Consider the following 25,837-nt stretch of genomic DNA (forward strand, 5'->3'; position numbering starts at 1 on the left):
GCTCTCTTCCCCCCCCCCCTTTTTCTCTCTCTTTCTCTCTCTCTTTCTGCGGAAGTAGTGATATTAATTGTTACTGGCCTCCAACATGGTAAATGGAAAATACCTTTTGCGACTCAGTTCTACTGCAATTCGGGCGAGAATTCTTGCTATTTTATGGCGACAAAGGGGCATATGGCGGTCGGATACGTTATTGCCATTTTCATATTTGCCACGTATTGAAAGTCAAAAATTTGCAATGCAGGGTATTTCCTCTGTCTACAGCAGCATATGAAGCCAATCATTCCCATCTCAATATAAAGTGATATACGTCATAACGAAAGACGATTAAATAGTAGTTAAAGAGAAATTGCATTGCATAAAACTGAATTCCTGATCTCTCTTTAAAAGGAATTCATTGTTATTACTAGTTATTAATATTTTTGAAATTCTATGTGTTTCTTCTTATATTCTTTGTAAAGTGATACATATTTTAATTAATTTATTAATGCAGCAAATTGAGAGAATTAATATTTTAGCAAGAATTAACATATATTATAATAAATAAATGTTTTTAATCTTATATATTTGCACAATCTTTAGAATGCTCTTTGTAATGCTCAAACTCTGAAAGATGATAGATATTTGATTATGATTACGCAAATCTTTAATTTTGTCTTTCAATTACTATTCTTATCAAATTAAATTAAATTTCTATCAAAATATGAAAGAAATGAAAATATGGAAGAACCGAAAAATGTATAAAGTCACAGATTTTAAATATAAAAATTTATTATATATAAAAGAGCGGGAAGACTAAAATTTTTTTACTTTACTTTTATTTCTGTTAAAATTAAATAATGTAAATGTAATCATATAAAATTTTAATTAAATGTTGTGGTAAAGCTACAACGCCTAATTAAAAATTCAAATTTATTTGCCGTGGGCTATCCAAATGAATAAAATGCTCTTACTATGCAGCTGAAACGTTTCCATTCAATTGGACTAATGTAAGTGAAATCACCATTCAATATGTTCACTAAGCGATACATTTGCGGGTCGCGAAAATTCGTTCGCAATCGTACGTCGGAAATAACATCACCCTTCCCGATCTCCATATGGATCCAAAAATGCAAAATTTCACGGACCACTGCACGCAGAAATCATGGTAAATGCCGCCAGTCAAAAAAGAACGGGGCTATATATCGTTCCGAAGAATGCAATATCCGTTTAAAGGAAATTTGTTATCAGCGCGACTGCGAACGCATCGTAATTCTTGCAAATCAAGAATCGATACTGGCCAACTATCGAAACGGGAGAGTCGAACCAGTTCATTATACAAGGTGTTCTAAACTTGTGACGTTATTATCGAGTAGCTAGAAACAAAAAGAGAAAAAAAAATGACTATTACTTTGTCGAGATATTTATTTTAAATATCGAAATAATTAAAAGAACAAGCATTTTGACTCACTAAGTCTTACAATTAAAAAAAAAACTATATAATTTTGTTCTGCAGTTAATTTCTTCAAACTTCATAGCATGTCTATCCAAGATATTTAAAATTGAAAATATTTATAAGTAAAAATCGACAGATTACAGTAGAGTACATTTATGCACTTATTGATTTTTAGAAACAGCTGGTGATACACCTCGTATTTATATTTTATACAAAATAGCTATACTGCGTTTTATGTTAGAGGAAGCATTATTATCGGATTACACAAGTTGAGAATCAGCGGAAGATATATTACACGCATAATCAGCCCGATGCAACACGATGCAGCACGCGCAGCCCGCGTTGAATTATGCATTAGGAGACATGAAGCATGAGAATTTGATTTAACATTAAAGATTATATGTAGAAAAGTGTAACATTAGAGACCCAAGAAATTCACGATATGCAATTTCCGTCTTATGGCCCAATTTTTCATACATGAATTCAAATCGGATTTTAAAATTTTATCTTGCTCTTATATATACAATAAATTTTTATATTTAAAATATGATATATATTTTTCTACTTGCTTCCACATTTTTATTTCCTTTATGTTTTGTTGGCATCTTAATATATATATATATAAATAATAAAAAATAGAAACTATAGTTCGTGAAAGTAATTAACAATACGAAAAACAAATAAAAAGCAGTGCGCAAAAATGGATTATTTATAGAAACAAGATTTGGCCGCAATTTCGTTCCTCGAGTAGAGAGTCGCAATCTTATAAAGTGGAAGGAAAAACATGATGTGACAGTAAAGGTGGGACGCAATTATTAATGTATAGCGCAGAATGTATAAAATAAATAAGGAACTACGCGCAATTCATGGTTTATCAGTCGAATTTCTGCCAGAAAGCAAGACTATCTGATTCATTCCAAAGTAAAGCGGTAAAAGTTTAAAAACCGCAGCAGATTATCAAATTTATCAAAAAGTAGAATCTATCAAATTAACGTGTCGTGCAATGTGACAGCTGTGAAATCTATAAAGAGATAAATCAAAGTCGGAGCAACATAGTAATAGCAGAGAAAAAAATGGAAAAAAATAAGATAAGTGGAGAAGGGGGAGAGGGGAGAGAGAGAGAGAGAGAGAGAGAGAGAGAGAGAGAGAGAGAGAGAGAGAGAGAGAGAGAGAGAGAGAGAGAGAGAGAGAGAGAGAGAGAGAGAGAGAGAGAGAGACGTAAACTTTATAACTGCGGCAGGTGTAAGCAAATTAAAAATTATACGAGTAATGGAGCAAAGAACCAAACGTGTAAAACACGAGTAGCACGACTGAAATTACGTGTCGGAGTAATCGATCAATCCACTCAACATCCACACGCAACGTAGGCTGCAGATGAGAACAGCCAATTAGCGTAAAATACATGTGAGAAACGCTCGCATTAAATTCATGCGTCTAAGCGGAAAATATAAACTGGATATTTAGCAGTCTTTTCAACAAAATAATGTATGTTTAGCTCAAACCTGTTCTAAGAAACGTAAAAAGAAAAGTTCTTTCTTGTAAAACTTATACCAATTACACACTCGTGACACATATGTATTTTAGGAGAGGAAATGTTAGATTCTATTACTAAAAACGATTGAAACGATTGAACGATTGCGCAAAAACAGGTGCTAGCTACCGCTATTAATTCAATGTCGATAAGTGGTGTTGGTGTGTTCTCTTTACGACACCAGGGACCAATTTCACCTTTGGAATAATGGGGCACAAGTCGGTTACTTACTTAAGTTGAACCCTGTCTCTCTCTTATGTAGCCCAGGATTTAATCACAAAACATTTGATTTATCGTTTGCAGGGGCACCAGCGGTATCGACATAGACCTTCGCCGAGTAGACATAGATCAGTGCCCGTTGCCGGCAGGATCGACGCAGCTGAACATATTCGCCGCCAGCGACAAGTGCAAAAAGCGCACCACCGAGGTAATGCTAATTTCTCGCTACGCTCCCGCTCGAGGATCGATGTTTCCCGCGAGTGTCCTTCTGTGACCGGCGTCGCGCGGCTAAACGCGTCGTGCCGGATAGAACAAAGCCACCGGGGGAATGTTTTTCCGCGTGGCGACCGACTCTATTTGTAAATGCCATTCTCGACCCTGCAGCGATGCAAAGAGCTGGCTTCCGCTACACGAAAAACACCCTTTACGTGCTCGTGCAGAGTTTTTTTTCCCTTTGTAATAAACCGCGCGCGCGTTATCGATGTGTTATACTTTTCGTAACTTAAAACTCGGAAGAAAAGACGCCGGATACTTTTAACATGTTTAACAAAACTCCTGTTTATCGAAATTGTCGAGTAATTTGCGTTTTAAATTTCTGGATCAATATTTAAGTTGTAACAGTTTGACTGGAATTAATTTGTTAATTTCTATTTATGATATATAAATGGAAATTTTAACTTTCAACAAGTTTTTAATACTTTTGTTATTATATCACGGAATATGTCAGTCTAAATTTTGAAATTTTTAAAAGTTTGACTGTTTTATGCAAGAGGCAGTACAATAAAAATGGGAACAATCTTCCGATAATTATGGTAAATGTAGAATAGAATATATCACTGTCGACCTTATGTGCCTTGTGCAAACTCCAAACTTCCTCCTAACCGTGTTTTTCGAAAACCGCGTTTTTCCGATTCGCGACTACGATAACTCTCGAGTACGAAGAGGATTGCGGTATGGAGAGAACATTTCAAACATACCTATCTCTATCGCGCGAACTGCATAGTTAGAGGAAAAAACACATTTTTTGTTATAAAAATAAGATAAGAGCCATTTCTCATGATTTTTGCTTCAAATTTTTCATAGCCGTCATTTTCTGGCATTTTGTTCCTTTATTATTTTTTTTTTAATTTGTGTAGTTCACATATTAACTACACGAATAAAACAATATGCAACGTATAATTATGCAAAGCGCGGGTTTATTTCGCAATATGGCCGTAGTTTATCCAAAATTTCTGCGTTAAATAGTCTATAAGTATGAAATATTTTTTAATTTGGTCTCATTTTTTTTCTTTGACTTTTTTCTTAAAAAATAATAGCTGCATAATGTATGAAAAATTATATATTTTATCATATTTTTTTACACTATATGCAAATTTTGATAAAATGATTCCAGTTCTACTGTTTCAAACAGGTATATCCTCTTAAACTTTAAATTAAAGTATTTTTAACATATGAAATTTCTGCGCACAAAATCCGGGTATTTAATTATTGTTAGAGATTTAGATGACCCAAAAACCTCAAGTTTAAAAATTAATTAAACTGCTCTCTTCGCATTGTGGCACAGAGAAAAAACCAAAATACGTCACAGCTGTACAGATGTAAGATTTATGTATGTAATGTATGCGGAGAGATCAAATGGATTTATTGGAAGAGAATAAATTTTTATTTTTACGAGATGTAGCACAGTCTTTTCAATGAAATATGAATTAATATATTTTATAACTGGAAGAGAAATATTCTCTCGATCGTTCAATCGAGAAATCAAAAAACTCTGCCATTGTGAGAAATAACCACGATGGAATACAGTTACCCTTAATAAAGAAAGAGTGGAATTGAATACGTAGAATTGATTAGATACGATTGATGACGTATTGTTTTGTCTTTTCTATTCGCAGTGCATCGCTATTCCCGGCCTTGGCTTTCGCCGCGGTAGTTATCGATGCGTTTGTAAACGAGGTTTCTATTACCCGGACACGAAATCAGACAAGAGGTATTACAATGGCACGGTCATAGAGGAGGAATATGAGAAATTGATGATGGTGAGTAGTTTGAAGAATTAATTTTGCGCCTCACACAAACAATTGATACAGTTTAGTGATATCTGTTTTTTTTTTTTTTTCGCAAGAAGAGAATTTACTTTATCGGAATAATGAAATTATATATTAATGAGACATATAGAATGTTTCACTCTGGACTCATCAAATTTCAATAAATATTTGCCACGGCTTTAATTTCAGAATTTCTTTGAAATTTGAGATCGGTTTTAACTTTAATTCAGGTTCACAGTTAATCGATCAAAGAATACGTCATTAAAATATAACGCGATGGAAATTGGACATCTTGTATACGCAGTATCGGCTATCAATTTGCAAACACCTACAGAGAATATTAATTTTCTACTGAAAAACAATTCACGAATTTATAAATATATTGATTAATTTTGTCTTTCATATGTCAATGCAATTATGATTGAAACAATTATTTACCATCTGAACAATCGACTTATTTTTGTTATTTTAGTATCTAAATTAACTCCTAACAGAAAAATTTATTAATTTTCTTTAACTGAATATAAATTAAAAGTCAATTCGTAAACAAATAAAGTATTTTTTGTTACCTGTGAAGTTGTTATTCGCGTTCGCAAAACAGAATTAAATATTTGATTAATATCAGATTGCGTACTATTTTCATTACATTCGATTCTCTAGCCGGCTTTAAAAATGGAATTTCAGAATAAAAAAGGTTGTCAGGTAAGTGCAATTAAATGGCTATGGCGTCTACAACGTTACGACGTAATGCGCATTCTATTACGACGGTAGAGAAACGGCTCTTTTTTTCAGCGCAGTTTTCACGTCCGTCGGGCTAGACGTCACTTCTGCGTTCGCAGAACCAAAATGGGTATCGACAGTGTGGCGCGATGGCATCTATTGTCACCGCGAGTTACGTATCTTTTGTGATTTGACGGGCATTTCCATCGTGCGCGACGGTAAAACCATTTTCCAGTCACGCCCTTTAGTAGTTGGTGCGACCGTTTGTAACCGCGGCGGTTACAATGGGGATGACATCTCTCACCGAATATCTTTAATAACCGGAGCCCGAATATTAACGATGTGTCACCTTTTTTCCTCATAGTGGACACAGTAGGCAGTAGTGCTGATGTGTGCATTGTTGGTGTGGAAGAATGTCAAAAAGGAAGAGATTGCGAAATTATTATTCCTTAGTATTTCATATGACATATCCGTGGAAAAACTGGAAACAAAGAAGTCAGCAATTATTATTTCTCTCAATCTTTTACATTATTTTAATCTTTTGTACACGTTGAAATGTGTGTTTCAAATTTTATATATGTACTGCATCCCTTATTTTTCAGATACTTTTTTACTCTTTTGATACAGCAGTGAAAGAAAGCGAAAAATTGCCACCGATTGCAACGCATTGAATGTATGAATGTTAAGATAACAATTATATATGCTCTGAATAAATATTCCATAATTATCACAGAGATATTTTACAGTCTACCGTTTTATATTTACATAAATGTATTCACATTTATTTACGTGACGTGAAAAAGCATATCTAGTAGGTATAAACATCTGCGGATCGCAAAATGTAGAACATCGGTTTTTACCGCATGTCACTACATCAATTTTTTGTCGAGTTATGGCGTTTTAAAAATTTGGCGTATGCACATCATATTTATAAATAAATGCAGCGCGCGTATATAGATGCATACATGTAACGCCCGTAATTTATTGCGCAACTATTTAGCTTCTATGATCAGCGTGACTGCCTCGTTGATCGGTTTCGCCACAGATTGCGATCAATCGGGATAAGATCATCTTGGATCAATACGTTACCTAAAACAAGTTTTATTTAAAAATGGAGACTTTAATACTACTGATAAAATCAGAAATACTTATCTTGGATAATTAATTTGTCATTGAGAGAAATAATACTTCCTGACTTCTTTGTTTCCAGTTTTTTACGGATACGTCGTACGAAATACTAAGGAATAATAATTTTGCAATCTCTTCCTTTTTCGTCATTATTGATTAATGACAAATATGAAATTAATTCCTTTGATATGTCAGCATAAAAACACGAAAAGAGTACATCAAACAATAACTTCGAATATATGCGCTCTTTGTTCCAAAGGAGAAAAAATGCTGAAAATTAATTAATTTTCTACTGTGGTGATCTTCTTTAACATCAATATTATAGATTTTCTATATATTTGGAGTGCTCTCGTTATAAAAAAAATGCATTTTACAGATAACTCTTCTATGACCTTGTTTTTTCGTTACTTTCTTCATGATACAAGTAAAATCTTATTAATGTTTAGACACTTACAGTAGTTTCTAGAGACCTGAGATTATTTGTTAAAAAAATATGTAGGCAAATATGTGCAGGAATTACTAAATAATATCATTAAATAAAATTATGATTATCACAAAATTACAATTACAATTGCAAATCAAAGTTTATTCAATTCATACCATCCAAGTTAATTCACAATTCACGCGAAACTAAAATAAAAAGATTTAACGTGTCGAACGTTACTTCCCCTTTAAAAATGGGAAATTTTTTCTAATCTTGGCGAGTACATGTTTTGCATTCCTTTACGAAGCGCCATCGCTTCGTAAGAAAAATAATTTCACGTTTGTCAACAGGGTGAGAAGAGTCAATATGCGGAGAGCGGGGTGTTTGAATGCCTGCCGTGCGCTGAAGGATGCGAGTCTTGCGAAGACGATTCGCCTTGCGTCGTGTCTCTGAACTGGTTGATGCGAACGGCGATACTGATCCTGGAGTGCTGCATCATCGCCTGTCTGCCAGCCGTTGTTCTTTTCACATGGAAATACGGACACGTAAAGGTACAAGTCACAAATCTTTACGGTAGAGTTTGCAAATAGTATCATTTCTGCGCTTCCTGAAAAATATAGTAGAAACGCTTTCACAAATGAAGCTGTGTAAGCGGCGTTCACTCTTTTAATTACGCCCTGTATATTTCAGTAAATAATTTGAAAGAGAAGTCCGCGGATTAATATTAGCGCGCTTTTAATCTCTTCCGCTAGAAGCAATTTTTTAAATAGTTAAAAGCAAGTACTGTTTCTTAATAGGCAAGCTTTCTAGATAAGGTAAAAATAATAAGGCGAGCAAGCTTCCTAGATAAGGCAGAAATAATAAAAGATCTCAACTGGTATTTATTTAAGAAATGCGATATCTTGTTTTCCACTACTTTAAAGCAATATAATACTATCGATACACCGTAAAGAAATACATCTTGCAAGAAAACAATTTCGCTTTTTCGGAAAGAATTAAAAGCTAATCTTTACATTTAACAATTTAAATGTAAAATAATTTAAAAATTAATTCCCATATTTAAAAAATTTTTTATTTAAGCGAATGATAAAATCCCGCATAATAAAATCATTGTGAAAATAATAAAATCACGGCGAATGTAAAATATAACTTTTTCTCCGGCATTCTATCGGCACATTCGGGAACAACACGGAAAAGTCCATAAATTCCAAAATCGTGATAGCTAATAAAATGGGTTCCGCAAGCGTATAAATCTCAAGTCGACGGAAACAACGGAAATAATGTCAAATAATGTTTATAGCGAGATATCTATTTAAATATTCAGAAACAGCATGATATTTATTTGTTTTCCAAACAATTTCTATTCTTAGACTTTTAACGATTGTCCGACTTATTTGCACGATAGAGCGTATTTGAGCTCCGTGACAGAAGCTCGGAAGTGGGGCTGGTATCTCATTATGGCTAATCTTAATAGCCGATCGGATAAATCGAGGTTAACACGTTAATCACTAGTACGCGATCGCAGCCTCCGATATCACGCGCGATTGTTCGAAAGACTCTTATCCCAGGTGTAAAGCTCCCGGAGATTGTGTACAAGGGGCTCTTTAAACTCTGTCTGATGAATGAGTGTCTTGTGATCCATAATTATGTCAAAATGCTGGCGTATTTCGCGATTGAACTTGTGCCAGAATCAGAAATTATTCGACTGCCGTGGTATTAAACGTTTAACAGATTAGTTACATGGACTCATTTCTTATTTATAAAATTATATATATTATGGAAGCATGATTATCCATTATATACGATAATGAATTGCGCGGATTATTAAATTATGTGAATAATTTAGTATCGATATTTATCCGAATAGTGTTTATTAATTGATGTGTGACTCACGAATTATGCAAACAGTGACAAATACTGATAAAATTCGATACTGACCATTCAAATGGCTAAATAAAAATATGCGTATATAGAGTTTTTCCGTTCGGATCTGCATTCGGATCGCATAAATCCGTTTTTTGATTAAGAGCTTATCTTGAATTGGCTATTGGACTTTTCTCTCGTTACCCCGAGTCTTCAAATGAAATTGTGCCTGTCTGTCGCATTGAAGTCACGATTGCGAGAAATCCTTTCGACCGCAAGGTGTTAATTAGCTCTTCTGAGTTTCCGACACCTTCATTCGTCGAGCCCTTGGTCTCTCGCGTGAGAGTGAAATAGCACTTCGGCCTTTGCCTTTACGCAGTCGGCTTGTCTGGATATCAAAGAGATATCCCTGGGGATCCAGTACTAATTAACGCAAGAACGGTACGGCGAGCAATAATGAGCTTCCTAAAATTTGCACCGCAGCAATGGCACACTGGAATTTTGTTATCTCAAAGAAAAACATGATTGATGAAATTTTGCTGGAAATATAAGCGATGAATATCTGCGTGCAAAATGGTTTTTCAGAGATATCAAAGAACTTTTTCATCGTCAGACTAGTTTTCTTTCAAGTTCCATTCATGCAACTTTGCACTCTCTCGCGCGCATAGATTTTACAATCTAATTTAATTTATTATTTCTTTCATCGATGTAGATTTTTTGCACTTGTACTCGTCGCGTCTTTGAATCGTGCAGCGCCGCGTTATGCGTGAAAGGACGCAGGCATGAATCATCTCGCGTATAAAACCTCTTCCGCTTTCAAGAGATATCGCGACATCGCAAACGGGAAAAAGCAACATATATGATTCTCATGAGGCTTTTAATTGAAAGCGACGAATAAAAGGAGGTACAAGAGAGGAGTAGGTACTGATGAAAGTGGTAGTGGAAGAGAGTCTGCTCGAGAGTGCGCGTTTTCAACGATAATTTCGTAGAATTTCCAACGAGTCGTCCTTGTTGAATTTCGCACGGAGAAACAGCCAGATTTTCCGTACTATACTGTCATTCGTAATCCTGAAATTGGTGGCGAACCGTCGCCATGCGCGGAATGGATCTCCGCACCAACCTCTCCCTGCCTCTTGATTTTCCTCGGATGAGAGGCTGAAACATGCGACGTGTCCTGAGAATCTTGTGCATTAAAATTGTGTGGCGTTCTGTAAGCTTCCGTGAAAAACGATCCGATAACAGAATGAAGAGGACGTATTAGGTTGATCAAAAAGGTCGTTTCTGTATGTAACAAAATAAAATGAGAAATCTTTTTCCATCATTCTTATTATTATAAAAGTGGCAATGAATAAATACTGATAACGCACTTTTTGAAGAAATCGAATGACAGGAAATAGTGATATTTTATTACAATTTTATTACAATTGATTGTAAACTTCTGAATCGTTGGAATACATTGTTATGTGGAATAGTTTATTTGTTACTGCATTTAATGATTAAAAAGCTGGATTATTTGTTATTTAATTACGTGTGACATAATTGAAGTTAAGTGCGTTTTAATCATATCTAGATGATGAGACAAAGAACGGCGGGATAATTGCTTCCTTCTTTCCCTTAATGGCTCCATTAATAAATCTGACTCTGGAAGATAAACGGCATAGCGGGCTTAGCGCAAGCAAATTCGGTCATTCGATGTCGTCCTGCGAGCATCCATATTCGAGTCACGATTTACAAGCTTAATATCGCGGTGTAATCTGTCTTATGAAGTGTGGCACATGATATATATCTAAATACAGCATTCCAACAGTCGTCATAATCATCCGCGTCCACAAATCTGGAATTATTTCGAAATTAGTATCATGGCGATTGTGCGTATTATAGCGGACAAGGATTTATTCTAACTATATCTAGCTTGAAACTTTTCTAAAAAAAAAATAGGCATTATTTCTATTTGACATTAATCCTTTGATTTTAAACTTTGATTTTAAAGTTGAATATTATGATTATTCATTTATAATAATAATATCATAAAGACATAATAATAAATAATATTATAGTTGAAAGACGTGATTTAAAAGACTGAGAAAGAAAAAAATCAGCGTATTGAAACAGAGAAAATGACAAACTAGAACTCTTTAACAGTTCAATTCTCTGCAAACATGATTATAAATCATATCTACGTATTTCAGGAGCGACAAATTTGCGTATTTAAATATCTCGGAAGTGAAATATCATTCTCCAATCTCGCGCAAGTCGTTCTTCTTAACGATGTATATTAATTCACATTACAAATACTTTCGCAATATTCCGCTCAAGTTTGTATTTAAGTCCTTGCAATCATATCTAGTTTGCATGATAAATTGTATAAATTTCATGCTGTTATATTCATCATTCATGTTTAACAATTTGGAATTTTATTACTCATAAGCTTACAATGTTGAAACTGTCCAAAATTATAATTTCCGCTTATAATGCAAAAAGAATTAACTTTATATGTGAAGAAGAGGAGGAGGAGGAGGAAGAAGAAGAAGAAGAAGAAGAAGAAGATGAAGAATATTCTGATAATGCATGTAACTGCGAAAAATAGACTTGGAAAAGTTTTCAATGTCACTTTTCAAGCAACGAAATGCGATGTCGAAGTGATCGTTTTTCGTTGGAGAAAAGTTACAGTATGTTCGTCTGCCGGAAAGTTCGGATACATTTCTCCTGAACTTATCGCTTCGGTAATTCGGGCAAATCGCTTTTTTCTACGAAGGAGGAAACTGCACTTTGCCGCTCGCAACGCTAATAGCCGATGTAATCCCCATGTGGGTTAAGAACGCGTGATTCTTTCGCATTTTCTTTTTTCTGTTTGTCAGCGATGCAAGATGAAACACACGGCGCAAAACGAGGTAAAACGGAAGCAACAAATAAGTCCGTCCTGCGAAGCGCGAATGAAACAGTCGAGACACGCGAACGGGAAATTAGCTTTTGTTGCGCGGGGCGAACTTTAACTCACTTTATTCGCTATTATTCTCCCTGAGTATTCGCTCGTGCTGCGGCGGATTTTGCGGAGTTTCTCATCGTGATGCTTCGCGACCTTTCCTTTACTTCAGGCACGTTTCTTGCATATCGTATGAAAGTACCGCAAATGAATGAAACGAGGTACAACGCATTTATAATCCTTGTTATCGGATTTGGAATTCAGTTGACGATTATAATAACATATCTGAATATTACACTTATAAGGCGTTTATCTATAACGAACTGCACATTAAATATTATAGCGTTTCAGTAGACTTATTGTATTATACAACATGTTCCTGCACCTTTATCAGTACATGATTTTATCTTAATAAGCATATACCGAGACTGAATAACTTATGACTTGTAAGCAATCGAAAATCTAAATCTATAGATTGTGAATAGATAGTAAAATTACTTTCTAGATGACGAAAAACAGAATTTTAATTTACAGGTTTAAAAAAACGTGTGGTTTGTAATGCTTTTCTTTATTAGCCGCAGACTTGCAATTGTGTTGGTGTGTTTAGGGAAAAAAGCATCATGTATTTTAAGATGCCAGCAAACCGGCTTGCTTTTTTCGTTGTCACTGTTGACTGAGTTAAAATATTCTAAATCGATAGCATCGCGTTCTGCCCACTACTTTTTCGTTGCAAAAAGTGTCGTGTAAATTGAAAGCAGCATTTATAATGTGATTTATGAACAAATTTTAAATAATCCTAAAAGTGATGTATTATTCAAACTGTAGATTGCAGTAATGTTTGTTATTTGCAAAGTAAGCAAAATATAATTCAAAAGATATTTCAATTATCTTAGAAATGTGCAACTTGCAACATATGCACGTATAACCAAAATTATGGAATACTAAACATAATCAGATATGATTATTCAAACAAAAATTATTTTACCCACATCCGCTGCTTTGATTTTTCTTTCTCTGAAATTTCTTTGCTTATATATAATTTACAACACAACTATGACCACCTATAACCAATTCTTTCAACATATTAATCACAATAAAAAAACAAAATTTCTTTGATATTACGAATAGTATAATAGATTTATTTTAATATTAATATTTTTAGCAGCATTGTGTAAATCGTTATTTCGTGGATGAATGCTAATTATTAATAAAAAGTATCGTATATTATTGCGCTTTGATCGCAAGTGCTGTAAATAAATAAATGTTGTTGGTAATAGAATCGAGCCGAAATGAGCATGTGCTTTTGGCACATTTATCTGTGTGCAGCGACATACGTATTTTGAATATAAACTCGTGAAGCACAAACTTGCGGCAGCAACATAAATAAAGCGTTCGGGGGAGGATGCCTTTAAATAACAGATAACGCAGTGAAAAGCGGATAATATGCGACACAGATAACGTGGCATTGAGAAATTTCACGTTCTGCTGTACGTTTGAAAATAGGGAAACATGATTTGTCATAGCGGTAACAAACTTGAACTTTTGCAAATAATTGAAAAGCGAGATTGAATGATACATTGTCGACTTTATATTAAATCAAGAATTCAAGGACTCAAAAATCTGAATAGATAAAAATTCTACGACTTTGGTATTTGAGGATCCCAAATATTGAAGAATCGAAAAATCGAAGAATCTGGAAAACTTGGAGAATTCGGAGATTCTGCTAATTTATCCGCTTGACGTCCGAAATCTAATGTATAAAGTGAATGAGTCAACTCTGCGATTTCAGGTAGCACGGCTACATATGAAAAACAGTGAGCCCACTTCCACCCGTTTGCTCCCGCTGACACTAATTTCATTTACGCACTTCTGGTTTCCGGCGCTATTGAAAGCGCGCGCGAGCCAACTAACAAGCAAGCGGCGCGTGAGAATGAATGAACAAAATGATTTGTTGCAGGTGGTGCGGGCGGCCAGTCCAGTTTTGTTGCGTGTGATTGTCCTCGGCGCCTTCTTTATTTATTGCACAGTAAGTACGATATCCCCGTCACACGTTTCTCCCACGAGCGTGTTTTCATATTCATGAGGCTTGCAGCGTGGCGTCGGCGCCGATGTCACGCCGCGCCGCGCCGCTCGAATCCGATAACAAAGCTTTCTCACATGTGCACTACTGCATGGGGGAGATGCAGCCTCTGCCGCAACCTCCCCTCGCTAGCTTGTAACCGCATCTGTTGCGACTACTATCCTTAATGTATGCATGCGCGCCCTGTGCGCCAATTATGATAACACATAATTCACCGTATCGGCGCTCGCATCGGCCTGCGCGAGGTATTCCTGTATTCACCCAGTTATTAATGACCTTCATGCTTTGCCTAATTAAACCAGATGTACCGGACGTATCATCCATCGCGCGGGAATGATCCTTTAACCATGTACCTTTTTCATGAGAATCCATCATTCCGAACAGCCTCTTACTAACAATAACATGCACAATAGTGACATAATTAGGACTTTTGGATGGACGGACGGCAACATCTTTCCAATTAAATCATCGATTAAAGTTTCATCAAAAGTTTTTATGACGATGCGGAAAAAAATGTCTCGAATTTTGATATTAGAAAGATGAGAAATACTCATTATCATTCGTTATTATGCTACTTATTATCAGACGAGATATATTTCTGCAATGTAATGAAAGCTCTTTATCCAATCACGTATATCACGTAATAACACAAAATAATTCAGACATCATGTCTAAGTTATTCTAGATTTTGACCCGTAGTGACAGTTGCCGTGACACATATTCCGTGCACGTTCTTATGTGATATATCGGGTTGATGGCAGAATTTCTATCACATTTCGCAACCCGCTTTATCGAATCCGTTACGATTCCGTGGACGAAAAGTCATTTGTATAAAGATAAATTCTGGGAATGGAATTTTTCACGTACGTGCGATCTCACGTTTTCTTTGTTTCTGATAGCAGAATCTACGATATCTGTTTAAGACAGCGAGAACCTGCAAGAAATATCGTTTGGTTCATATTTTTCGCAAAATTTAAAAACAGAAAATATAATGAAAATATATTTGCACGTATCAAAATTATTATATTATGTTATTTCATTATTAAGCGTATATATATATATATATTATCATACAAATTAATAATTTATCAATTACAACGCGCGCGCAATGATGTAAACTAATTTAATATATTATTTCACTGAACTAAATAATAAACTTTAAATTGCAGTAATTAAACAGTAACTAATTTAAGCGCACACAGTTTGCGACAAGTGTTTGTGTAGTAAAGTAACTATGTGACGTCCACTACGTCTCTAAAGTTACACAGTATATCAAGCACACGTAAGATTACGGGATTTGCTAGAAAAGCTTAGTTCGAGTGACAACAAGTATGTTCTCAGTAAATTCCACAACCTTCCGTCTGTTTAGATCAACACGGATTAAAAGTTAACACGCAGAGTCCGCGCGAGAAGAATAAAATATGGATCTGTAAAATGTGTTGCTAATTTTCATTTCCGAGACGCGCTTAAACGCGCGATGTTTGCCTTCGAATCTTTGCTACTTTCTCGAGTTACGCGAATGCCGTAAATGTCAGCAATGCTACCTCTTCCGTTGCGATGGTGACGGAATTTTTCACGCTCAAGTAATGGCACGGCCGTGAAGGGGTTAGTGTCAACGTGCGAGCCGACGTTTTCGAGTATGCCAACTGGGGAGCTCGTTCGTAGGGAGACAACGTACCTACGTAATGTTTGCTCCGTACGAGGTACGAACTCCCGGATGGTTTCGCTTAAACTAGAAGTACTATTCTTAATGGGACGTCATTTGCTCGCTTATGGAAGTGCGCTTTCCGTTTCTCGCTAAACTTCAGTATAATATCTCACTGCGCGCGAGAGCACGAGAGTCCTTGTGTAAATTGTATGATACAGCTTGGAAAGCTCGGAGAAACCGCCATCGAATTTTGTGGTGCATATGAGCCGCTTGTAATTTCTCCTTGTTCCATCATTCTCTTTCTCAGCAATAAGTCTTATTACAAAAGGGAATTATCTAACTTTATACGATAATATGTTATGAAGTCAGAGCTCAAATTTTGGAAACAATTGTAAAGAAACAATTGTAGAAATCGTTTCACAAAGAGAAACATATTTAAGGATTAATGAAAGAAACAAAATCGAATCTAATTGTTATCGTGTTTTCTTCGAAAAAACTTGCTTCCTGCTCTACTTTATTGACGTTGCGGAAGATAGTTGGACACACGATCGCGTATATGTCGGCGCGAGACACGACTCTCGATATGAAATACGTGATAATATTTTAATAAACGTTTACTTTTGGTCTTTAAATAAATATAGCTACGTTAATTCACTATATTAAATATAAATTTTGTTTTTATAAATATCTTTGATTTATATTTTTGTGTAAATAACATACGGACAAAAAAGTAGAAAATCAATAAGTAGTTTTGGCCAGAATTTTATGTTTTAAATAATTAATCTTAATTATACACGCAATTATGTGTCCCGGCGAATGGATAGTAATGATAAGGCAATTTGTCGAAATGATATCATTAAAATTTACCCGACTAACACAAATGAGATAAATAAATGGATGAACAGATATGTCGCGCAGCACATATATTCGTCGAAAATATTCACACAACATCGCTTTGCAGGATATGCATTTGCTTGTTACAGACAATAGTTATGTACCCCAGGCCAAACATCATCACGTGCACCGTGCGCGTATGGCTACGAGAAATTGGCTTTTCCCTCACATACGGAGCACTCATGCTCAAAACGTGGCGGTAAGTGCACTTTACTTCAATGACATTATTTTGGTCGTGTTTCATGACTATTGTCTCTATTTATCTCTTCAAGTAAATACTGTTCTCTGTTCTGATTTCTATGCTGATTTTATTGTTGACAATTTTTATCCTGTGTTTATTTATTCACATCAAATTTTCATACTTTGAACAACTCTCGAAATATTTCTCTCATACGGAATTATTATCCCCTAAACATGAAGATAAGTGCATCTTACTTTAATCATGTCATTTTGATCATTTCTACTCTAATTAGCTTGGCGAATATTTAGTGTTCTCAAATAATTAATTTTATTACTGACACTTTTTTTTATACTTTCTACGCATTTCACGTAATCTCTCGATAAATTCTCTTTCCGTATTTTTAAACGTAAAAATATAAATGCTTATTTTAATGAAAAGATTTTTATTTTTACAACATTTTACCATTAAATTTATTTCTTCTTACTTTTCGCACAAGTTTCATTTTATTATAATATATATGTTTGTTATTTTTAACAGCGTTAATAGTTTTTTAATGTTTGTAATATTTATAATCACTTTGCTTTATCATTAAAAAGGATAACAACGCAATTAACGTTAAAATTTACATTTCTAGGATATTGATATCGGTTTATTAATTGCGAATCTGCAATATCTACAAATCCTCGAATTTACAGATTATTAGATTAATTATAGAAATATATATGTATATTTCAAATTTACACACACAGACACACTGTAGATATAGATAGATAGGTAGATTCGCAATTAGTAAACCGATATTAAATGCTCCGCAAATGTATATTTTATCATTAATGGCGTCATTATTTTTTAATGAAAAGCAATGTGTGTTTGCGTGCGGATACATATTTGTGAGTGTGTGTGTGTGTGTGTGTGTGTGTGTGTGTGTGTGTATGCGTAAGATTAAAAATATCGGTTTTCCAAGTCATCTGTTCTTTAAAACAGTTCTTTGAATCCATAAATTTCTCCAGATCATCTGTTTTTAAGATCGTTTATCACATTGACGATGAAAGTAAAACTTAGTTGAGAATTCTGGATGAGAAAACGCGGATGTAATGAAAGATTTGTAATGTTCGCTCTCGCAGGATATCCGTGATCTTCCGAGTAAAATCAGCGAAAGCCGTGAAAATAACAGACGCGAGCCTGCTGAAGCGGCTCGGCATCATCGTCCTGACGTTCAGCGTGTTCCTGAGCATAAGGACATTGGTCGCGCCGCCTGTCGTGATCGTCGCGCGCACCGCTGACGATCTCAAAGCATATCTCTGCCGGACTGACTGGTGGGACCACAGTTTCACTACCCGTGAGTGTTGTTACAATAAATACACCGCTGTGTATATATAAAAGTTCCGTGTGTATAAAAAGAGATATCGATTTTCGTTTTAATCCTACGTTGCACGCTCTGCCTCTCAAAACCGCAGACTTCTATAATCGTAAGCTGTATCGCTCTAATGAAATATGAGCGCACGGCGCGGAGCCACTGTATATAATGCAGGAAGTAGTCCGGCATGGGATTAACTTTGCTTTTACAGAATGATGGATCCCGCATAACCCGTGTATAAGAATGCGATCGAAAGTTAGAGAGTTTTGATGAATTAAACTTCGGGCACGCCTTTCGCCCTCAAGTAAATGTTATTTTAACCGCAGGCATCAACTTGAAAAGCTTATTTACTAAAATATTCAATGCAGAAAGTTGAAAAGTTATGAAGATGGATGACGTACGAAATAAATCGTGAAATTTACTCCAAATTTACCGAAGACGAGAGAATCTTGCTTAATGGGAAAAAAAAAAAGAAAACATGTGCGCGATACCACCGGGACGCACTGCAAATGAGGCGTGAAAGTGGGCATTTGTCTCGGTGTACCCTTGCTTCGCCATATCCATAAGTTCCTGTATTATACGTGGCAGGTCGCATTAGCCCGCATTACCCATCCTCGCTGTCAGCTTCCGTCTCTACATCGTGAAATATTTACCGAATCTCCATCACGACGCCTCTCTTTCAACTGGAAAATTACTCCTGCCAGTATATCGAATTAATTTACATTAAATTAGGCATTTAGCGATCATATAGATGTATATTCATGTTCGCAGCTAATACGGCATTACAATGGATCGTGTCGTGTTAGGAGATGCAATATATATACATATATATATATATATAGAAAGCTGCGTGCACATGTGAGCCATATATTGATTTAGTAATACTGCAGATGGTTGAACGCGATTTTAAATCAAGATGGATAGTGTATATATGTACAATCGGGAACATTAATAGTGCGTATTTGCAGTCACAAGGATATTTCGCGACACGCAACCGACGCTTGCATGTCCTTTGCAAGCATGAAGCAATCGAATCGTACAATTAATTATATAAACGGCCAAGTACGCTTTCTTAAATAAGAGTATTACAGAGACATTAAAATGTCTCTGACGTTGAATGTAAGAACATCATTAATACACCCGGCTTGTACCGGCTTAGAAGGAAACCTTGCGTTATGGTTAATTCACGTTTATCTCATTAGAGAACAAAAAGAGGCATTATTTTTTTGTGTATTAATCTCCGAAGGAAAAATCGCTTCACAAACACGTACAAAACTTGCGTACACACGTCTTATCATGTGATTAGCATTTTCATTCAATTTCGAGCCAATTTTTAGTTACTCGATCGAAATTCCATTTGACATTTAGAAAGGAAATCTAAGGATTCTTTAATGAAAAATTTGGAATTATTCAGATCACCGAATTTTCCTACATTTTTCCATTTACAGAGTCGTAACTAGAGCGTGACTAGAACGTGAAAATTGGCGTTTACATTCTGACTCTTACATATGTATGTAATTCTGTAACGGGCGAAAACGAAAATTTGAATTCCAATCGTAGACACAAATAACGCTAGATACGGCTCTGCGGTGCTTTTTGGACATAACGTTAAGTTGCTTTGGAGACTAATGTAACTTGGAATTTTACGTGATTTCAGTCGAGGTGATATTTCTCGTGTGGGGCATCCGCTTGTGCATCGTAGTAAGAAAAACTCCGTCAGAGTTTAATGAGAGTCGATTCATTTCAATGGCGATTTACAACGAATTTCTACTATCAGTCTTCCTCAACGTTTCAATGTAAGTCCGCGTTATAAGATCGCCCACCTTTTTCATTATTCAGAATGACCAATTACGAACTTTTTGGAAGAGACGCTCACGAGGCTTCATTGCGTTCGCAGTTGTCTGCAATTCGATATTACAAGTTACGTTTTTGAACATTGGAAAAACACTGCTAATATATTATCTATATATCTCATTTATTTTCTGAGTTTATTTCGTAATACAGTAATGCAGTTTATTTAAAAATCTAATTAAACTTTTTCAAAATTATGTTTCAAGAGTTTAATTCCGCGGAGTGCATAATATTGTATAAGTACATTTAAAACAGCTCTTATTTTAAATGCAAATTTTGTGTTAATGTTTTCTGAGTATCCTTTAATTACAAATTTAATGACAGATCTTTCTGACGATTTATAACTAATTTTTTTCCTCACCAAAAATTTAATACTAAGTATATAATTTATTGCATTTTCGAATGTTTAACATTGCATGCGCGATAAATGTAGAAATTGAGAAACGAAAGAAATTATATTCATTTGTTATAACTTGCGCACGTGAATACTCTCTCTATTGAACGTTTTATCCTTAAAATTTTGTTATTTTTTATCCTTTTGTCCAGGTTTCTTTTCTTTTTTTTTTTTTAATGCATCTGTCATTAATATATGTCGTTAAACAGTGTCGCAGCCGTGGGTTATCCCGGCGTGATCTAACGCCAAGAATGTAATTTGAATTTTCGAGGTAGCGAGACAAATAAAAATAACAGAAGATGTAGGACGCTCGGTATAGCGGACACTCGTTCTTACGTCACGATAGCGCTTCGTGCGGCTAACAGCTCTGAATAATTTCTTTCTCGTTGCTGCAGGTTGTTCCTGCAATCGCCGGCCAATCCGGATTTATTGTACATCATATTTTTCTGCCACACCCAGCTCACCGTCACATTGCTGCTGTGCCTGATATTCGGCAGTAAAGTAAGATATATTATTTACGCGCGTCCACTATACAATCCTTATATCTTTTTGCTGCTCGAACGTATCCTCGAATCACCCTGCTGATTACATCAAAATTTTATATCAAGGATTCTTTCATCGAGATTCCGCTCGAATTCGAATTGCAGATATGATGTATGTATGATCTGAATAGTTGCGGCGGATGCGCTTGAAACGCATCAATCAATTCTTTCACAAGTTTGATATTGTTCTCCTTGTTATATAAGTTTCGCAAAAGTCTGCAAAATACTGCTAATTAAAGGCTCTTTATAAATTTAATTTAAAACTAATAACAAACACGTATTTTTAAAATATAATACTCTTAAGCGAATTTTGAAGTTAACGAGAATAAGAAATATTTGTTTGAATGTAATTAATTTGTAAATAGACTCCCTTGTTCAAGATTTATTGTGGCAAAATCGAGGCTGCGCGCGGTATCGTATAAAGCTGGAATAAAATTCAATCGGCACGGAATGAGATTAAGTCGCGCAATTTCCGTTTCGTTTTCCATTTGCCATCCTGCTCTCTCGTACAAGATTAGCGCAAGTCTTCCTAATAGCTCGAATAGAAACTCTCTAGGAGCTGCATAAGTTTAGTTGTTACATATGTCGCATTTAACGAAGGTTTACGTGGTGTTCCGCGGCGGAGGGAAGGAGGAGACGATCGGCAAACTTTGCGGCGCGACCGGCAAGTTCCTGGGGAAAAGCAGTCGTCCGCAGGGTACCAGTAACCAGACCAACTCGATATCCCTTCAGCAGGGTAATTTTGCTGAAGAGAGTGACTCCGCTACGGTAAGCACTGCCTACGGTAAACCGGAATTACCACGCAGATCCTGCGATTTCTGCAGAGCGTACCGAAAATCACGTACGGCTTCTAATTAAACATTATCCGCTAGATCTGAGATCGATCTACTTTCGATAAAATTGATGGTTTAGCATTAGTCTCATCTTCGAATTATGAGATTCTTATAAATTTGAAAATTGTATCTCGGAACTTCGAAGCTTGAAACGTTCAAACTATGAATTTTTAAATTTTATGGCTAAAATTTTAGCGTCTTGATATTTTCGAAGCTTGGAAACTTATTTTCGTACTTTCTTGAACATAATCTTAGAACCTTCGAACTTTAAAGGTCAAAATCTTAGAAATATTAAATTTCAAGATCTTGGAACTTTTCGAAGCTAAATCTTGAATTATTCAGAGAGTCATACGGCCTTTCGGAAATTACAAATTCGGCACTATAAATCAAGTGTGTGGTGCGGATGACAAAAGATACTCCTTTCCAGGAGGAGTTCCGTCGTTTGCTCAATCAGCTAGAAGTTCTAAAAGAAAAGAACATTTTACTGGGAAATCAGGAGTTAGTTGGCAAGCTGGCTGCCATGTTAGAAGCATCAAATCGCATCGAGGCTCAAGTGTCAACCATTCAAGCAATCTCGACTAGCATCGTCCAACTGAACGATCTCAATAAATCGACCGAGGAAACCAACCTTGGACAAACTTGTCAAGAGCAAGAACGGGCAGGTAGGAAAGAAAATTTATCGAGTCGTTTAAAAGATGCATGTTGAATTTTTCGTAAGATGTAAGCGAGATCGTGGAATGCGATTTCAAAATTAGCAGTCGGAAGTAAAATTCTCAACCAAAATTCTATGAATTGAGAAAAAACATTTTATTCATATAAATATATTTTTCAAGTGTTTGGAGCTAACGATCGAAAATAAAATCAGAGAAATTTTTCTGGTTTACGTAGCGCAAATTGAGGGATTCAGTCTAACCCAGATACGGAGAATAAAAGCAGAAAAAGAAAGACTGATAAAAATGGCTCACATATTTTATTTGTATCTAAAATTGAAAATTAGGAGGCAAAAACATTAGGAAATTGTTTCTGGTGTAATGCCAGAGAGAAAAAAAAGAAAATAAACAGCATTATAAAAGCGACTATTTTAAAATCGCCCGGTTAAATTAAATTTGCTGCAAAAATCAGAACGCCCGAGGCGTAAAGTTATTTATTATTTATTCTATTTCTATTGTGATTCAAAATGATTTATTAATTTCATATTGCAACTGAAGTGAAGATTTGTCAGCAAATAATTCTACGCTTATTCAGGAAACAATCCTCAAGGCGAAAGTCGATGTCGCGCGTGTATCGAAAAAAACGGGCTTGGAAGAAAAGATGCGCAGGATCCATCCAAGAATAACGAAGCGTCTGACTTGAAGAGGATCGCCAAAGACATCGTCGTATCGACGTCCTCGAAGCACGAGAATGCTGGCAGGGAAATGTATCACGAGGAGGATAGTAAGGAAACCGATTCGAAGGATAAGTCAAGAAGCAAATCTGGTCATGCTAGAACACACGCCATAGTTATCAACCTTGATGATAAGAGCAGGTTCTCGGAGGAAGTTACCGTGTAACGCAATCGTTAGCGAAAAATAAATGGCTAGAATAAATGCAGTTTTCTGATTGTCTCTCATTAATTAAGTGTACTTTCGTTTCCAAGATATCACATCGCGATCGTCTTTATCGTCTAGTCGTGATCAAAAGTCACAATTATCAATCTCAGATTCTCGATTAACATGTTATTCTTCAAACTTGAAATCAATAATTGGTACGGGATTTCTTCAGATGCAATTAACAAAGAAATTTATATTTGAATAAAATTAATCTGAGGAAATACCGTGTTGAATTCTCATAATCACGAGTAACAATTATTTCTACGGAAGAAAATAAAAGTTTTAATTTTATTCTAATTTATAAATTTGTACCGTAAATAATACAACTAAACTGCTTGAAACAGGTCTTTCTGTACCAAAAGTGATTAAGAAATCTCTCGATTATCGAACATAATAATAATTTTATCGACAAGTGCGAAATTTTAACGTTAAACTAAAGTATTGCGAAGACTGTGAGAATGATTTACTTTGAATAAGAATTATTTAAGCAATCTTTCAGTCATCAAGAGTAATAATTATTCGCAAAAGAGGAGCGTGAGACGCACATATCGATTTTTTAATATTTCGATGTATATCGAGTATCCGTGGGATAACGGAAGATTAATCCATTAGATTAATTACGTCGGTTGGAATTTCCGAGCAAGACCGATCGCATCCTAGTGCGTCATTAATGAACCGTTCATTAACCCTTAGGGAGTAACCTTCCCAGCCCTTCCCACCGGCAAATCGATCTTGGGCTATGGGCTTTCCAAGATCAAAATGTGCTTCGTCAGCGTGTTCGCGGATTACGGATAGTCTGCACCTGTAATTATGTATTAATGTAAAAGCAAGTTAAGGTATAAGGCTCATTAATCCTTTCCTAGCTCCTTGATGCCCGCGCGGTATCGTTAAAATTTCCAAATAATAAGATTGTTTTTTGACATTAATTTCTTAAGAACGTGATGAGATAAATGTGTAAGTAACATAATATATTGCATTAAAATTATGTAAATATAAATGCATTTAAACCATGTTACATAGTGTTACATTGTATTATATTTGTTATATTATGTTGTAATAATATAATATTTTATAATACGTTACTTATTATAATATATATATATATATATATATATATATATATATATATATATATATATATATATATATTCTATTGCATTATATTATATAACTAAACTAGAAAAATATAAATATAAAAATAATTAAAGAAAAACAAATTTCTGCTGTAAAAGTGAATTGTCATTCACTCGATAATTCTTGAATTATTCGATCTGTGTATTTTAATATTTCTGAATGCTCAAATCAATTAAATTTTGGAATTTCATATGTATTGTTTCTCATATTATAAAACTTTATTTTTAAATTCTTCAATTCTAACCTATTAAGTTATTAAATACTTATTTTATATTGACAATTTACTTATCTATATTTTTTCCTATATTTTTCTACATATTGAAATCTTTTATTAATTAAAATTTTAGATTTCCATAAACATTTAATACGCCCTACAACACAATTTGTATGAATAATTATACAAAGTAATTCATATACATACAAATTGCTCGCCGTGACATAAATATTACTTTAATAATTACCATCGTTAGCTGAATAGCTTATTGTACGTATAGTTTAAGTTAACACGTTATATTATAAACAATTGAATTTGTAATTAATTGATTAATTAGTTAATAAAGGCAAAATAAATGGAAATCAAACATGATTGATAATTTTACATTTTAGAAAATAAAAAATTTTCTGTTTTGAACAATCAAAGGTAAGTGAAGATGTTTTATAATTAGTTGTAGGTTACATTAACTACTAAATTTGCGAAGAAGTTCTTCGTAAAGAATAATATTTGATAATAAAATAATATATATCTATTTCTATAAAAATTGATTTTCTATATTATTATAATATTATGTTATGTAATAATATTTATATGAGAAAAAACATAGTAATTAAGAGAACATAGCTTTTTACATCTTAATCCCTTCAAAACTGCTCTGAAAGTTAGCTTATTAAGCTAATACAGCTCCTTAAGGGAACCCCAATAATTTCAGGATTAAGGCTCAGGTTAATCCTGCAAATCTTTGACGATAAGATGATCCGTATTAAATCTGTTCTGCACTGGTTGAATTAAGTATCGGATATAAAAAGAATTGTGTTAATAAAAATTTTCT

At 34.8% G+C, this 25,837-nt stretch overlaps 2 protein-coding genes across 7 annotated transcripts in view; one reads left to right on the forward strand and one right to left on the reverse strand.

Annotated features, from left to right (window-relative positions):
• Window positions 1-25,372, forward strand: part of LOC105675332 (uncharacterized) — a 72,504-nt gene extending 47,132 nt beyond the window's left edge. For 5 of the 6 annotated variants that reach the window (XM_067356425.1, XM_067356424.1, XM_067356426.1 and 2 more), the window contains 11 exons: window positions 3,267-3,390; window positions 5,078-5,221; window positions 7,853-8,053; window positions 14,246-14,314; window positions 17,000-17,109; window positions 18,216-18,430; window positions 20,106-20,244; window positions 21,089-21,194; window positions 21,836-22,003; window positions 22,496-22,730; window positions 23,314-25,372. In XM_067356425.1, coding sequence (XP_067212526.1) covers window positions 3,267-3,390; window positions 5,078-5,221; window positions 7,853-8,053; window positions 14,246-14,314; window positions 17,000-17,109; window positions 18,216-18,430; window positions 20,106-20,244; window positions 21,089-21,194; window positions 21,836-22,003; window positions 22,496-22,730; window positions 23,314-23,618 — 1,816 coding nt within the window. In that variant the 3' untranslated portion in view covers window positions 23,619-25,372. The remainder of the gene's footprint in view (window positions 1-3,266; window positions 3,391-5,077; window positions 5,222-7,852; window positions 8,054-14,245; window positions 14,315-16,999; window positions 17,110-18,215; window positions 18,431-20,105; window positions 20,245-21,088; window positions 21,195-21,835; window positions 22,004-22,495; window positions 22,731-23,313) is intronic. The other variant, XM_012372367.2, reaches the window with a different exon arrangement.
• The window catches only part of Hyccin (PI4KA lipid kinase complex subunit hyccin), a 30,544-nt gene continuing 15,456 nt past the window's right edge, over window positions 10,750-25,837 (reverse strand). The window contains exon 9 of the mRNA XM_012372382.2: window positions 10,750-11,199. Within this exon, the coding sequence (XP_012227805.1) occupies window positions 11,102-11,199 (98 nt within the window). The 3' untranslated portion in view covers window positions 10,750-11,101. The remainder of the gene's footprint in view (window positions 11,200-25,837) is intronic.

The sequence above is a fragment of the Linepithema humile genome, chromosome 5 (genome assembly GCF_040581485.1).
Source record: "Linepithema humile isolate Giens D197 chromosome 5, Lhum_UNIL_v1.0, whole genome shotgun sequence".
Taxonomy (NCBI): domain Eukaryota; kingdom Metazoa; phylum Arthropoda; class Insecta; order Hymenoptera; family Formicidae; genus Linepithema; species Linepithema humile.